General features: G+C 37.8%; 1 protein-coding gene across 1 annotated transcript in view; it reads right to left on the reverse strand.

Annotated features, from left to right (window-relative positions):
• LOC127569473 (short transient receptor potential channel 7-like) overlaps positions 1-15,015 on the reverse strand; it is a 78,747-nt gene that overhangs the window by 4,937 nt on the left and 58,795 nt on the right. The window contains exons 5-9 of the mRNA XM_052014165.1: positions 14,634-14,850; positions 8,951-9,184; positions 5,612-5,876; positions 3,323-3,518; positions 130-345 (exon numbers count right to left, since the gene is read on the reverse strand). Coding sequence (XP_051870125.1) covers positions 130-345; positions 3,323-3,518; positions 5,612-5,876; positions 8,951-9,184; positions 14,634-14,850 — 1,128 coding nt within the window. The remainder of the gene's footprint in view (positions 1-129; positions 346-3,322; positions 3,519-5,611; positions 5,877-8,950; positions 9,185-14,633; positions 14,851-15,015) is intronic.

The raw sequence follows: 15,015 nt of genomic DNA on the forward strand, positions 1-15,015 counted from the left end.
GGCATGATAAGGAACAATAAAGGATTATATTAATTTAATTAGAACAGAAAACTGGAAATAGATTTAAAATTAAAATAATTTTAAATTGATTAGGGCCCAGTTCAGGAAGTTAATAATTTTGTACTTTACCTTGGAATTCAGCATACCCATTTCAAGGTCAGCTTCAGATTTTTGCACCTTGGATTTGCACAAATGAATAAGGCAGATTTTAATTTTTAATATAAAGTAGTAAACTGACTTTGGGCTTGGCACGAGGTTAAATGGAGCTGGCAGGGTTCTCCCTTCATCAAAATAAGATAGCCAGAGCTTAGCTCGAGCAAATTTCCACTCAACATCTGCATCCTCCTGTGTGAATAAAAATAGAGGTTGATAATTTTACTTCAGTTCAATGCAGATGTATCAACATAGCTACAAAATATCACAACACAAACTTTACGGCACAGAATGAGACCATTTTTTTCTTGTTGGCCAAATGGAGCTATCTAGATTTCGCCCACTTCCCAATCCTTAGTCTGTAGCCTGGTAGGTTAAAGTTCTTCAACTACACATCCAGGTGCCTTTCCAATGTACCTGGTTACAACAAAAAACACTGCATAATGTCATAAGCAGCTCTGTAGATTCACCCTGCTTCTTCCACTTCATGCACTTAATGACAGAACATGCTTGAAGTGTAGGTATTTTAATAATGCACGAAATGTGGCAGTCAGTTGTGCACTGCTGGCCTCCACAAATGGCACTGCTATAATGACCAAATAATCTGTTTCAGATCCATTGACTAAATAATGTTTTAGATCTGTGTTAGAAGTTTTGACTGAGATATATATTGGTCAGGAAATGGTTCCAAAGGATTTTTTTTTAACAACAGTCTGAAAGAGGAGCTAGGGCATTGCTTTAACTTCACATTCCACCAAAGCATTAGCTTAGATTTAGTCACCAGAATGGGGCTTAAAGAAAGGACCGAATCAGTCACAAATGCTTCCAAGTTTACTTTTGTTTTAATTTTCTGAATATGATTTAGGATTACAAATGTGAAATTCTTCCTTAACATAATATTAGTTTTAGAAATCAAAGTTAAAAGAGAATGTTTTATAGAAGAAGTGTTGTTACTATATAAGATTAGAGGATCCTCTGCTTGGATACAGTTACTTTATCAAAGATTTGAATTGATCCTTTATTCTAAACTATTTTCCACTTCACTTATCTAAAATATTGATTTTATCGTATTTTTGTTATATGATCTGGCTGATTCTCTAATTCTTCAAATAAGATTTTCAAGATAATCAACTGAATATGGCTCAGTGGGTGGCATTTGTGACTGATTCAGTCCTTTCTTTAAGCCCCATTCTGGTGACTAAATCTAAGCTAATGCTTTGGTGGAATGGTAAATTAAAGCAATGCCCTAGCTCCTCTTTCAGACTGTTGTAAAAAAAAAATCCTTTGGAACCATTTCCTGACCAATATATATATCTCAGTCAAAACTTCTAACACAGATCTAAAACATTATTTAGTCGATGGATCTGAAACAGATTATTTGGTCATTATAGCAGTGCCATTTGTGGAGGCCAGCAGTGCACAACTGACTGCCACATTTCGTGCATTATTAAAATACCTACACTTCAAGTGTACTTTCTTAGCTGTAAAGCATTTTGAGATGTGAAAGTAATAATACAAATGCAAAACTAATAAAGGTTTTGCTTTTTGCAGTTATTGCTCATGTCCCTCTTCAAGAACATCACCTGGATGGGGCCATGGGCCCTGTCATATGAGGATTTGTATACATCCCAGCAATTATTAGCTTATTGAAATAGATCAATAGTAGAATCTCCACACAACAAGTAGTGGCCCTCTCTTTGTTTGACTGCACAAGCTCTCCACAACCTGGTAGAGAAAAAAAGAGATTTCTCTATAGAAACATGTTCAATAGTGGTCACTGGCTTGTTACAAGGGAAAAATCTCTGGGCTGGGGAGACCTGTACAGCCAAACCAAAAGAGGAGACGACAGCAGTTAACATCACAGCCAGCAGGCAGTCTCTCCACACCGGGTGATTCATTGCTAGTGGAGCACTAGTGGAAGCCAGGGATTCACACCAGGTTCCCAGCACAGTAGTGAGCAGCAGTGGGGAGGGCAGGGGTGCAAACCAGCAGAATACTCAGACACTAGGACTAAGTGCACTATAATGAATCAGTGCTTTTCAAGGTAGTGCTGGGAGGTGTACCAGTGTACTAAAAAGTCTTGGTTGTCTGCAGACAGGAAGATTGTCATTACCATCTGGTCTATCAAACTTGTGAAACTTCAGCTGCTGTTCTGGATTATATTCCACTGAATAGGTTCAAATAATTTGGTTTAACGGTTGTAATATATACATATAATTAATTTTTAAGTGTGACATATAGTAACTTGAATTGGCATACAGTAAATTGACTTGAATTCTGCTTTATATGAAGAATAAATCAATTCAATTAAGTTGATTCCGTTGAAGGGCCATATTATCAGGACATGGAGAGTAGGAATCAGGAGGTTAGGAGCCTTAAGTATATTTTAGATAAAGAAACAAACACTTTGATGTATTCATAAACAGAAAAGTGATCAAAGGACATGGGTCACAGGGATCAGGTGAAAGATCAGGTAACTTAACAAAAAGGCATAGAGTTGTTGGGGCTTAATGACTTTTTTCTGGTTGTCACATTTTCCTTTCCAATTTTCATCCTTTTCTCCTGACATTTGGAATTCTTGCTGTGCAATAGCACAAACTTTGTGTACTGAAGCATGGATGTCCTGGTTCCAAATAAAAAAAGAGGCAAGGGTGTAAAAGCTTCATTTTTCACCTTTTAGGCATTAGGACCAAGGTCAGTAATAGAACATCCACTGCCAGCTTTGGGTGTGATTAGCTGCATTGATAAAGACTGCCAACCAAAGATAGGAAGTTCAAATCTGGATCAATGACACATTTGTTTAACCAACTGAGATGAGGTTGGGATCAGGAGGAGAAATCCTTCGTAATCTAGTTGAGTCTGGTCACTCTCTTTTGGACTGAGTCTCAATTTTCTGCTAACTGTAATGCAATGGCTACTACTGACCTTCTTTAATAGATCTGCACTGTATTCCCATTGTTTTTAACTTTGCACGTGGTTGAGGAACTGGCACAATGCTTTTGTAATTAAATGTTTCCAGTTAAATTTTATACTGAATGGACACTAACCATATGGTGTGTTGTATACTTGGTACTAATTTTGAACATATACATCCTGTCACCTGTTCAAGTTAAGTATTTTAAATCATTGTACTTGGAGTTTATTTTCTAAAGAGAAACATAAAACATACCTCAATTTCTTGATAAGAGCTATTGATCATAGCTATTAGCATATTGAGCAGCACCACCACCATCGTAACATTGTACACTCCATATAGAATGTACCCTATGTTCTCAATAAACTTGTGATCATACTTGAGGACAACAGATATCACTTCTGACAAGCCAAATATTGACCAGAATAAGGTTTTGAAACTCTCTTCAACACTAAAACAATAGAAAAGAACACTGAACAGATGATAAAATATTAATAATTTCAATCATTCCAAAAACACAAAAAATAGCTTTAGAAGCATGATTTAAAGCACAAATATAATCCATAACTGGACAAGAAATCAAAATTAGTACTTATTCACTTATTCAGTTGGGTTAATGATTGGAGTTGAGCTACTGTAAATATTTATTGTTTTAACCAATGAGAGTTAGTGAAGACTCGTACCTTATTGAAAGTGAGCTCTTCAGTAATGTTGGTCTAATATTAGAAATTCAATCAATGACATTTAAGTGGGACTAAGGTCCTGCAAAGGTGCTAATCCACTGGAAGTTCTGGGATGGGTCTGTTCAGGGATTTTACCATTAACTATCAAAAACCATGGGACTTAATGCCCTAATTAACACCTTGAACTGATGTCCATGTAAAGTAGGGTGCAACTTGTTAATCAAAATGCAGTCGAAAGTCAGGGGTATGAGAGGATCTGGATTCCCCAGTGGACCCCATATCTTCTATATAGAGTTTCAAAGAAGACAGATGGAGAAATTGAAATATATTTATTGTAGATATGATCTTGTTTCTAACTCCTGAATGGCAGCATTCTTCACGGTGATACTTCCATACCCTCAATTGTCTGCATTAAATCGATCAATCTTTATTTTGTTTTGGTGCGGGAAGAGGCTTGCTAATTTTCAACAAATCAAGAGTTAGGTAAAGCATATCACTGCACTTTCCCAAACTGGTTACACTTTGGTTGAGGGATCAGCATACACACAGCAGGAAAGTTAATGTCATTACTGAAGAACTACAAAATTGTAATCAAATTTTAGCAAGTTTCAGAGATGATGACATGCATTAAGTGATCTAATTTAATTTGATGTAACAAAAAATTATTAAAATAATTGGATAGGGAGGACTTAACCATTCTGGAGCCCTGGAACAGTGGAAAATATATTCATTTCTATTTTTGTTCAAATGAGTATCTTCAATAATGTGATTTCTTATTGGTGAGTCAATAATCTTTTATGACAAATACTAATTAATATTATAACTTTGTACAGACCATAGGTAAGTATACATTTGAATACTATTTGCCTATTTCAGCATCATGTCTTTGAAAGTCCAGTAATCAATTGGAATTATTTCCAAGAAGAATCAAATTAAGCTTTCAGGTTTGTGGACACTAAGTTATGAAGAAATATTCAAACAATTGAATTTGTTTTCAATGAATAAGGGACAAGATTGAGAAAAATGATTAAAATTTTGAAAATGTAGTTAAGAATAATTTCTCATTACAAGACTGGGAAACCTGATTATTAAATTGTAAGACTTAAATTTTCCAGAGTAATAGATATGTGGAATTGATGGTCAGCAAATAAAGAAATGCTGAATAAAAATCTAGTTATGAATGGCACTGAGGTGACAAAGATAGCTCTGGGTAGAGAAAATTGAATCTTGTGTAGATCATGATGGTCCCCTCAGCTGCTGTAATTATGGGAAATAGTAAAGGAGGCAAGTCATAGAAAATGAATGATATACAATTTTGCATTGTTTTGTCCGTGGGTTCGCTTTGTTCATGAAGGAATGGAATCCTTTCACAGTGAGCTATTCAGTCTGAGGAATTTCTTGATGGACTGAGTGGCATTTTCTTGCTCCAGTTTCCTATTCCTCATAGATACTCTTGTCATTTTTTTCTCTAACAGGAAATAATGACTAATCTGCTCAAAGACTTTATGAACATTTTGTCTTCAAGGGGTGCTGGCATTTTATGAATACAGCAATTAATCTCAGAGAATAGGGGCATAATCTTCCTGAAGTTACAGAATAGGGAACTATCTGCATTGAGAAACTGGTTGTTGATAAGTGCTGTTCACACAAGCTCACACAAAAACAATAATGGCCATGTTTTAAAACATGAGGTAAACTGGAATTTCATTGGCATTTTAGAAATAATTGCCACATATTTAGTGAAAACTAAATGGATTGAATTCAGCCATAAATATTTATGGTACTGCATCAAACCTGTTCCTATTTGTCAAAATTGGATATTAATTTCTGTATTATGAACTGGAAATATGCAATTACTCACGTTGTAAAGGCTGGATTATACTTTGCTCCCAAATAGTATGAATAAAGATTAAACATTCCAATCATGAAAGCAACAAACACCATAATGAATATAACCATGAACTTGAAAATGTCTTTCACAGTTCTTCCCAGGGAGATCTGCAGAGGGCCAAAGCTTTCATTTGCTGGTAGAATGTAAGCAATTCGGGAGAAACTTAATACAACGGCAATTGCATAAAGTCCTTCTGATATGATCTGTGGATCAGATGGAAGCCATTTATTCCTAGCTGGGAAAAATGAAGAAGAAAACATGTTTTTGATGAGAAGTACTTCCCAGTGCTGTTACAGAAATAAATATGCAAGTTAGTAAAGCAGTGCTCCTTTGTATATAGTTTTTCATTTTCAGATTTAATGTGGGAAAAATTAAAACTCTGACAGCATCGCAGTGTACCTTTTTACTTATTTTGCACTTTAGTAAATTTATTTTGAATCTGTAGTAGTATCTTTATACTCAAGGCTTGAAGGAGATTTTCTTTTGAAATGATGCCATCCATTTTGGTACATAAAAGGAAAAAGCAGAATATTGTTTAAATGGTGAGATACTGAAAGGCATTGATGTTCAGAGGGACCCTGGAAGTTAACACTGAGATTCAATAGATATTTTTGGAAGGGAAATGGTATGTTGACCTTTTATTCTATGAGTTTTTGAATACAAGAGTAGAGATATCATGCTCCATTTACAAAAAGCCCTTGTGAAAACACATCTGGAATATTGTGCATTGGTTTGGCCTTCCTTACCTAAAGAAGGATATACTTACAACAGGGAATGCAGCAAAGGTTCTTCCAATTGATTCCTGGGGTGGAGAGTTTGTCGTATGAGAAGTTAACCGGACTCTGTCTCCAGGGATAAGAAGAATGAGAGGTGACCTCATTGAAATGTACAAAATTCTTAAGGGGCTTGACAGGTAGATCGGAGTTGATGTTTCCCTCACTGATGTGACTAGAATCAAGGATGACAGTCTAAAAGGGGTAAGCTATTCAAGGCAGGGTTCAGAAGAAACTTATTCATCTCGAGGGAATTCTCTATCCAAGAGGTCTATGGAGGTGGATGCACAGGCACTGAGCGTAAGTCAGGACAGAGATCACATCTTTTTTTTAGATACTAAGGGACATAGGTTTAGTACAGGAAATTCGTGTTGAGGCAGAAGATCAGCCGTGACCATTTTGAATGTTGGAGCAGACACAAGGGACAAATAGCCTATTCCTGCTCCTAGTTCTTATGTTCTCGTATTCGTATATCTCTGATGAACTGGAATGTGAAATTTCACTGATTTAGGGTTAGTGCTGTGGGCCTGGAACCACATGCAGTCAAACTAAATATAAACAGGCTTTCCTTTGCTAAAGGATCATCAATGAACAAAAGGGCTTTTAACCACAATATGGTCTTCATTATTGCTTTTTTTTAAATTAATTGATTTTATTGATTAATTCTCCAGCTTCCAAAGTAAGATTTAAATTCACGTGTCTGAACATTTAATTCGGGCTTCTTGACTGTGAGTACAGTAACAGAACTACAATGCTACCATTCCCAGATATGTACTGCAAGCACTGTCACGCTGCAGTATGAATGTGTGTTGTTATAAATCAGAATTCAAATAGATTTGAAAAAAAATCATTGATAATATTTTGCCAGGTGTCATTTTTGAAGCCATAATAGCCTGATCGCCTTGAGGGGAAATGAGACAAAGCAGCCTGTTCTGCAACTACTGGAGACAACAAGAACCTGTTGGTTGACAAAGCAAGAGAAGGAAGTGAGCCAGACTGACCTGTCCCCTGGGGAGCTGTGTGGTCTTCTTTCAAAGTTTGCAGTAACTTTTGTGTCTCTGTGGTGTCACTTAACACAGTGAAAGCAGTGCAGTAAAACAGGGCACAACTCTTTCCCATGAGTTCTGGTCAAAATCTCACGGTCATTATTTGGGCAAATAAGGTACATCTAACAGTTTATGTATTGATCTAAAACTACACTCAGACAGTAACTATCCAAGAATTAATTTCCTCTGGCAATGGATTAGAATTAAGTCAGATTCTGCTATGATGCATCTCATATTGAACAATATAAAGACATTAGTACACGTGACGTGCCACCAGGCTTTCTCCCCCAAGAGGTATCACTATTGAGCCTGGTCCTGTCCCCACTGCCTGCCCAAAAATCAAATTAACTTGCTTTTAAAGTGTAGCAAGATGCAAGATAATTGCAGATGAGAAAGAACATTCAAACATTCAGCTCAGCTTAGTTCATCTATTTAGAAGCAGCTCATAGTTTCCAATTGTTCTTCAGTGCTTCCAATTGTTTCCTAAAATGTATTCAAAATGTTTACCTCTCCCATTTATTGGGAATTCCATTTCAACCACTGGATCATCGTTGCAAGTGGAACTTCCCCTTTACTAGTTTGTTCTTCCATCCCTTGATTAAAAGTAATAATTGCAGATTTACAATTTCCACTCCAGTTACTATTCTAAACCACACTATAAATTCATCTGCTGATGCCAACTTTCTAACATGAAGAGCCAACATGTATACATTACTGTATCATGTGGCTTCTGCATACAACAGTGGACTAATTTGGACTTCATAATCCCTTGGATCTTTCCCACAACTCAGACCCTGACATTTTCCTACTTTTCTCCAGCGTCATTCCTGCTTCTTGACATTCAGAACTGGATGTGGTACTTAAGGCCTGGTCTGACCATTTTGCTGTATCATAACTCCCTGGATTTTGTAAACAGCTTTAGCTATATGGTTCATTATTATATTTTCATAACTGATTGCTGCCTTGCATTGGTTGGAGAAATATCAGGCTAAGACACCCCATATCTTTTTGCTTTTTGTCCACGTCTATTTCAATGCAATTCAAGGACAAAGCCTCTTATATTCAATCTGCTATTAAGTGATAGTTGCTAAGTACAGCAGGCAGTTTGTATACAATAAAGTAAAACAAATGAATGACTGATTTGATAAACTAAGGATGGTGATTAAGGTGGAAGGTTAGTTTATGGCATAAGGAATGAATAGTGCTTTGCTTTCTTTTATGTTTACCTCATTGCACTTTAGTTTTAATGTTGCATGCCAAAGATGGATTATACCACAAGGTGGCACTCTCTAAACATTATTGTATGGGAACGTTGGATACAATTATGATAGCAAGCTGTTTACTATTAAATAATTCACCCCAAAACATAAAAATATTACTTTTCACAATTTTCAATTTCTTGAGCAATCAAAATGTTTGCAGTGGAGCATTTTATTACACTCCCCGCCAGTATAGTTAAGCAAATAAAATCAGCCAGAAGTTGAACTTACCATAAGTAAAGTATGCAATTTCTGGAGGCAGTGACGCCTTGGAGAGATCACTGACATTTATGCGCATATCCACATAGCGTTGTGCTTCAGAAGCTTTTAGAAATGCCATAAATCTTGCCGTGAATGAGGCAACAAAGATAGACAACATCCCAAAATCTAGAATGTTCCACAGATGCATGACATACTCTTTGGGTCCTTCTGCCCAAATTTCTTTGCATTCTGTCCATATCATACCTGAGTACAAGAAATTTGTCCTCATTAGAAGTCTGAAAAAAAAATCTTTAAATAAACTCAATCTAAACTAACCTCAAATACTTATATCAGAAAATAGAATCACAGTTACTTGGTACATGTTTAAATAAACTTGTGCAGTTTGTTCCATCAATGGATTAGATTGTACCCATTTTGCACATATAAAGTGTTCACAGTTATTCTTTGCCTCATACTAGACTGGAACTGAGCCAGACTGTTTCTGAAGTTTTCCTGGTGACTGGTTAACACAACTGATGGTCTACTGCACACAAAGAAGGAAGTTAACAACTGTTTCAGGTTCGGCTCTGGAAAGCAGATGAATTCTTTAGCAGCTGCTTTAATGCACTCACCCCCATTGTTGCTTGCTCTGAGCCTCCATCTGGAACTTAGCTTTGTGTTGCTTCAGACCTGACCTTGGTCACCTTCAATGTGTGAGCTGCCTATGGACTGCACTAGTGCTGTCAGTTCATGTAATGAGGTCTGAGGCTTGAGACTTCATTTCAGGCTGCCCTCAGGCCACCCGGCTGGGCACAGACTGTCCAATTTCTATCCTGTATCTGCTAGTGCTATTATTCATATTTGATGGAATTTCTGCCTTTGAATGCGACAGAAATGGTACCATATTTGTTTATAATGAACTAATTCATCAATTAACACTTCATATCACATAGCATGCATATCTCATGGGAAATATATGTATTCTGTAATTTACAACAATATACCTGTATTGTTACATTTTAACTGAAAATGGTTACATTACAGAACTCAATAATGTGAATCTCACATAGTATCAGCCTTTCTTTAAATTGCATCAACCCATCTTTCATGAGTTTCACCAGCTTGAAGAATATTTCTCAGATTTCTCACATTTTCTTATGACAGAGAAGGTGGCCATTCAGCCCATTGAGTTTATGCCAATTGTTTGAGCATTCCCACCAGTCCCATAGAACAGTAGAGCACAGGAACAGTCCGTTTGGTCTATGATTCCCCCACAAATGTGGTTCCACAGAGACAGTGCCCAAAGTCAGGATTGAACTGATGCTGCCGGAGCTAGCTTTTGAGAAGACTAATCACACCATATCTGGGAATAGAACAGGAAGGCATGGGAATTTGGGGTGGATCGAGTGATAATAATGGCAATGAGTAGATTACAGGTGGGCTTCTCAATATAGGAAGTCAGATGAACTACCTTTTCATTTTCTGATTGGACTGGCCACCATTTTAACAATCACACAAGCAAATGCCTCACAATTACATAAACCAATATCTGATCACATCAATTGAACCCAACTGGATTTTTACTGAGCTATGCCCAATTGAAGCAGGTTGATTACCGCCTCTTGAAGATGTCCTCGATGGCGGAGAGGGTTGTGTCCATGATGGAGCTGGCTGAGTCTAAAACCCTCTGTAGCCTCTTTCGGTCCTGTGCACTAGAGCCTCCATACCAGGCGGTGAGCAACCAGTCAGAATGCTCTCCACTGTACACCTGTGACATACCAAATCTCCTCAAACTCCTACTGAAGTAGAGCTGCTGGCGTGCCTTCTTCGTGATTGCATCAATGTGTTGGGCCCAAGGTAGATCCTCTGAGATGTTGACACCCAGGAACTTGAAGCTGCTCAACCTTTCCACCGCTGACCCTCAATGAAGAATGGTGTGTGTTCTCCAGACTTCCCCATCCTGAAGTCCACAATCAATTCCTTAGTCTTGCTGACATTGAGTGACAACGCAACACCACTCAACCGACCAATCTATCTCCCTCCTGTACCATCACCATCTGAGATTCTGCCAATAATAGTGGTGTCATCGATGAATTTATAGATGACGTTTGAGCTGTGTCTAGCCACACAGTCGTGAGTGTAGAGAGAGTAGAGCAGTGGGCTAAGCATGCATCCTTCAGGTGCGCTTGTGTTGATTGTCAGCGAGGAGGAGATGTTATTACTGATACACACTGACTGTGGTCTCCCAATAAGGACATCGAGGATCCAGTTGGAGAGAGAGGTATGGAGGCCCAGGTTTTGAAGTTTGTTCATTAGCACTGAGGGGATGATGGTGTTGAACGCTGAGCTGTAATTGATAAACAGCAGCCTGACGTACGTTTTGCTGTTGTCTCGGTGCTCCAAAGTCGCGTGGAGAGCCAGTGAGATTGCATCTGCTGTAGACCTGTTGTGGCAATAGGCAAATTGCAGTGGGTCCAGGTCCTTGCTCAGGCAGGAGTTAATTATAGCCATGACCAACTCTCAAAGAACTTCATCGCAGTAGATGTGAGTGCTACCAGGCGATAGTTGTTGAGACACTCACCCCGTTCTTCTTGGGCAGTTGGGAACCTCAGACTGCAGCAGTGAGAGGTTGAAGATGTGCTTGAACACTCCAGCCAGTTGGTCGGCACAGATTTTCAGTACCCTGCCAGGTACACTGTTGGGGCCTGATGCCTTGTGAGGGTTCACCCTCTTGAAGGATGTTCTGACGTCAGCCTCCGAGACAGAGATCACAGGGTCATCAGATGCTGTGGGGATTCACAGTGTTATTCTCCCTCAGCTGGTGATGGGGAATATGAAAGGTAATAGGGATGCATCTATGATGGCTTGCAGTGGAGCAATGTGAGTGAGGCTCAATGCTTTCTCATGCTGCTTCACCCAATCAACAGGAAAGTAGATATGTGAAGATGGTTTGGTCATTTCCCTTTCGCAACGTTGATTGGAACCTGGTGATTTTCCTGATGTAACCAGCTGTAGCATGGAGTGTCCCACTGGCATAAAGGTTAAAGGTTAATGGCCAAGATGGCTCTGATACCCAGAGGTAATGATGATTTGAAGCTTGAATTGTGGCTGCAACTTGGTGGCAGCCTCCATTGTGAAGATAAGTTGCCTGCAAAATCGATCTTCAGTATTAAAGCAGAAATGCTTACTGACCTTTAGAGGAGATGACCTCTTGCAGGGTACCCTATCCTTTTCTCTTCTCCCACCTGTAAGACAGCAGCACTACAACCAAGTTTTTTTAGATCATTGTCACTGTCTGTGCCAACCTTATTTGTACATTAGTGCCAGACATTCCAGTAAATGCCATGCAGTAGAAATAACTTGTATTAGCTAATCACATGATAGAAAGCGTATGATCATTATACTCTGCTCCTGAAATTTGGTTCCATTGACTTTGTATTTTATGCACATGAGAAGACACTTTCAGCCCATATTTCTCCACTTGGCTCGGTGCTGAAATGGACCCTGTAAGAAAGTTCCTGACAGTTTCATAAAGATAGGTGTGACCATGTCTGCAAATGTGAGCAGCAGTGTCTTGTTGGGGGAGGCCACTCATTCTGACATGCCCTCTTTCATGCAGGATCAAACAAAGCATTACTACTTGTGACTTCTTTTTGTAAAAAGAACACAGCATATTGTTGGTCAGATGTTAACAAATGCCCGTGCAACCAAACCTGTTGAGAGGACTTAGTCGACAGCTGCAGCCTCTGTATGTAGTAACCATTTACCAAAATCACAAATCTGAAAGCATAGGTTTCTATAAATAAACGTGTCCTGTGAAGCTTGTACCGCCTGATTGGTAAGTATCCCTTTAAGGTCCTTTTTGCTTCCAGTATCTTAAAAAGGGTGAAATCCCACTGGGAAATTCATTGATGTTCATTAAGAACTTCTTTGTCATGAGAAGGCAGAGAACAAATGAAGAGTGACAGAAATGAAAGAAAGGAAGAATGTGACGTGATTCTTTGGACATAGCTTGGCAGACACTTGCAGATGACTGACAGTAACTCAACAGGATATTCTTATGAACTTGTGCACCAGCAGGGATATCAACTTCTTGTTTGGCAAATTATTAATTTGGATCCTAGCTAACCAAGATTATCTGACCATTTAAATTAACATAATAGGCTGCTTTCTTATTCTGAATACATATTATGTTGTACAAAAGAATACCATACTTGTTATCATCATGAAGAATGGATAATCAATATGAACTTTCCAGTCCTACCAGTAAATGCATGAAAACAAAGTTAATATACGACTGCATTGGATCTGAAGTGTGGTTGGTGCGATCTGGTGACCTTGCAGTTGAAGAAACATCTTTTTGTTGATGGAGTTTATAACCCCAACAGTAACATCAAAAAATATAAATACCAAAGGAGACAGGTATTAAAAGATCAGTTTCCAGGTTTAGATGCTACTTGTCACTAGAATAATGGAAGATTGTAACAAAGCAATAAACTATTAACTTGAATATCTGTAATAAACCATTGTTTTTGCAGTGGAAACTGTAATTCAGTAAAGGAATCTAAATAATACCAAAACCATTAATATAAAACCCGAGCAGTTTTCTACGAAGACCAAAAAAATAATTTGTCAGTTTATATAACTTATCTAAATACATTCAGTTTGACCTTAATTTTGCTGCCATTTATGCACTGCCCTCCTCGAGTGGGTGGCTATGAAAGTTAGGCAATGTGGCATACAACCTGAAGGCAGGCAAGATCATTTGATATCAGCAAAACTTTGTTCACAATTTAGCATGTTACACTGTTATTTAATACTTTATGTTATTGTAAGTGTTCTATGTCTGCTACAGTTTATTACAATGCTAATGTAGGTATGTTGTTCATTATATATAGTAACAATGTATGGTTAACAATTACATATAGTAACAACCTTTAAAAAATGGGAGATTATAACGTGTTGGTATTCAGAGGACCTAAGTGCACTTGCACATGAATCACTTAAAATTAATATGCAGATACATCAACCAATTAAAAAGGCTAACAGTATGATGGCTTTTATTGAAAGAATTTGAGCACAAGAGCAGAAATATCATGTTCCAATTTTAAAGGGCTCTACTGAGACCATATCTGGAATATTATCTACACATTTGGTCTCACAACCTAAGAAAGGATATGCATGCAATAGAGGAAGTGCAATAAAGATTTGCTAGATTGATCCCTAGGAATGTACATTGAGGAGAGATTAAGCAGATGCAGCTCATACTCTCCATAGTTTAGAAGAATGATCAGTGAGATATGATCAGTGAAATAGACACAATTCTTACAAGGCTATTTTCCCTGACCGGGTTGTCTAAAACCTGGGGTCACAGTATCAAATTAAGGGGTTGGCTCTTCAGAACTAAGATGAAGAGAAATTTCTTCACGTAGAGGAATTCTCTACCCTCTGGAAGCTCAGTCTTTGAGTATATTCAAGGCAGAAATTGATAGAATTTTGGATATTCAGGATGTCAAGGAGAGTGCAGGAAAGTAGAAATGAGGAATATGATCTTTTTGAATGGGGCAATAGGCAGAAGGGCCCAAATAGCCTACTTCCATTTCTATTTCCTATGCTCTTATGTATAAACAAAGGCAAAATTAATTGTAAAAATAAATAGAAATATTTCAAACATCACATTTTGTATTTTTCATTTAAAATGAATATACTTTACCTAGAATCCACTTCATTATTAATAATTCAGTCCAGGTAAATGTTGTAGTTTTCACTCTGAAGATCTGTCTTGGGTTGTCTGTGTCAGTTTCATTGGGCAAATTCTTTACCCCTTCAAATCTGTCCGATGCATTTAACACCAGAAGTCCTAGAAAGATGGTGAATGAAACTGCATGTGCTACAAACTTCATAAAAGGACTTCTTAAAATTTGTCCCAGCTGAAAACAAAGAAGCAGCAAAAAATATATGATGATAAGCAACAAGAGATTGAATTCTTTATATTACTTGTAGATGGGGCTGTGATATCAGTCATCAGTGTTATTTAAATTACACTAGTTCTAGCCTACACATAAGGATCACACACACGTAAAAGAAAGAGCAAG

Source organism: Pristis pectinata, chromosome 4 (genome assembly GCF_009764475.1).
Source record: "Pristis pectinata isolate sPriPec2 chromosome 4, sPriPec2.1.pri, whole genome shotgun sequence".
Lineage (NCBI taxonomy): Eukaryota > Metazoa > Chordata > Chondrichthyes > Rhinopristiformes > Pristidae > Pristis > Pristis pectinata.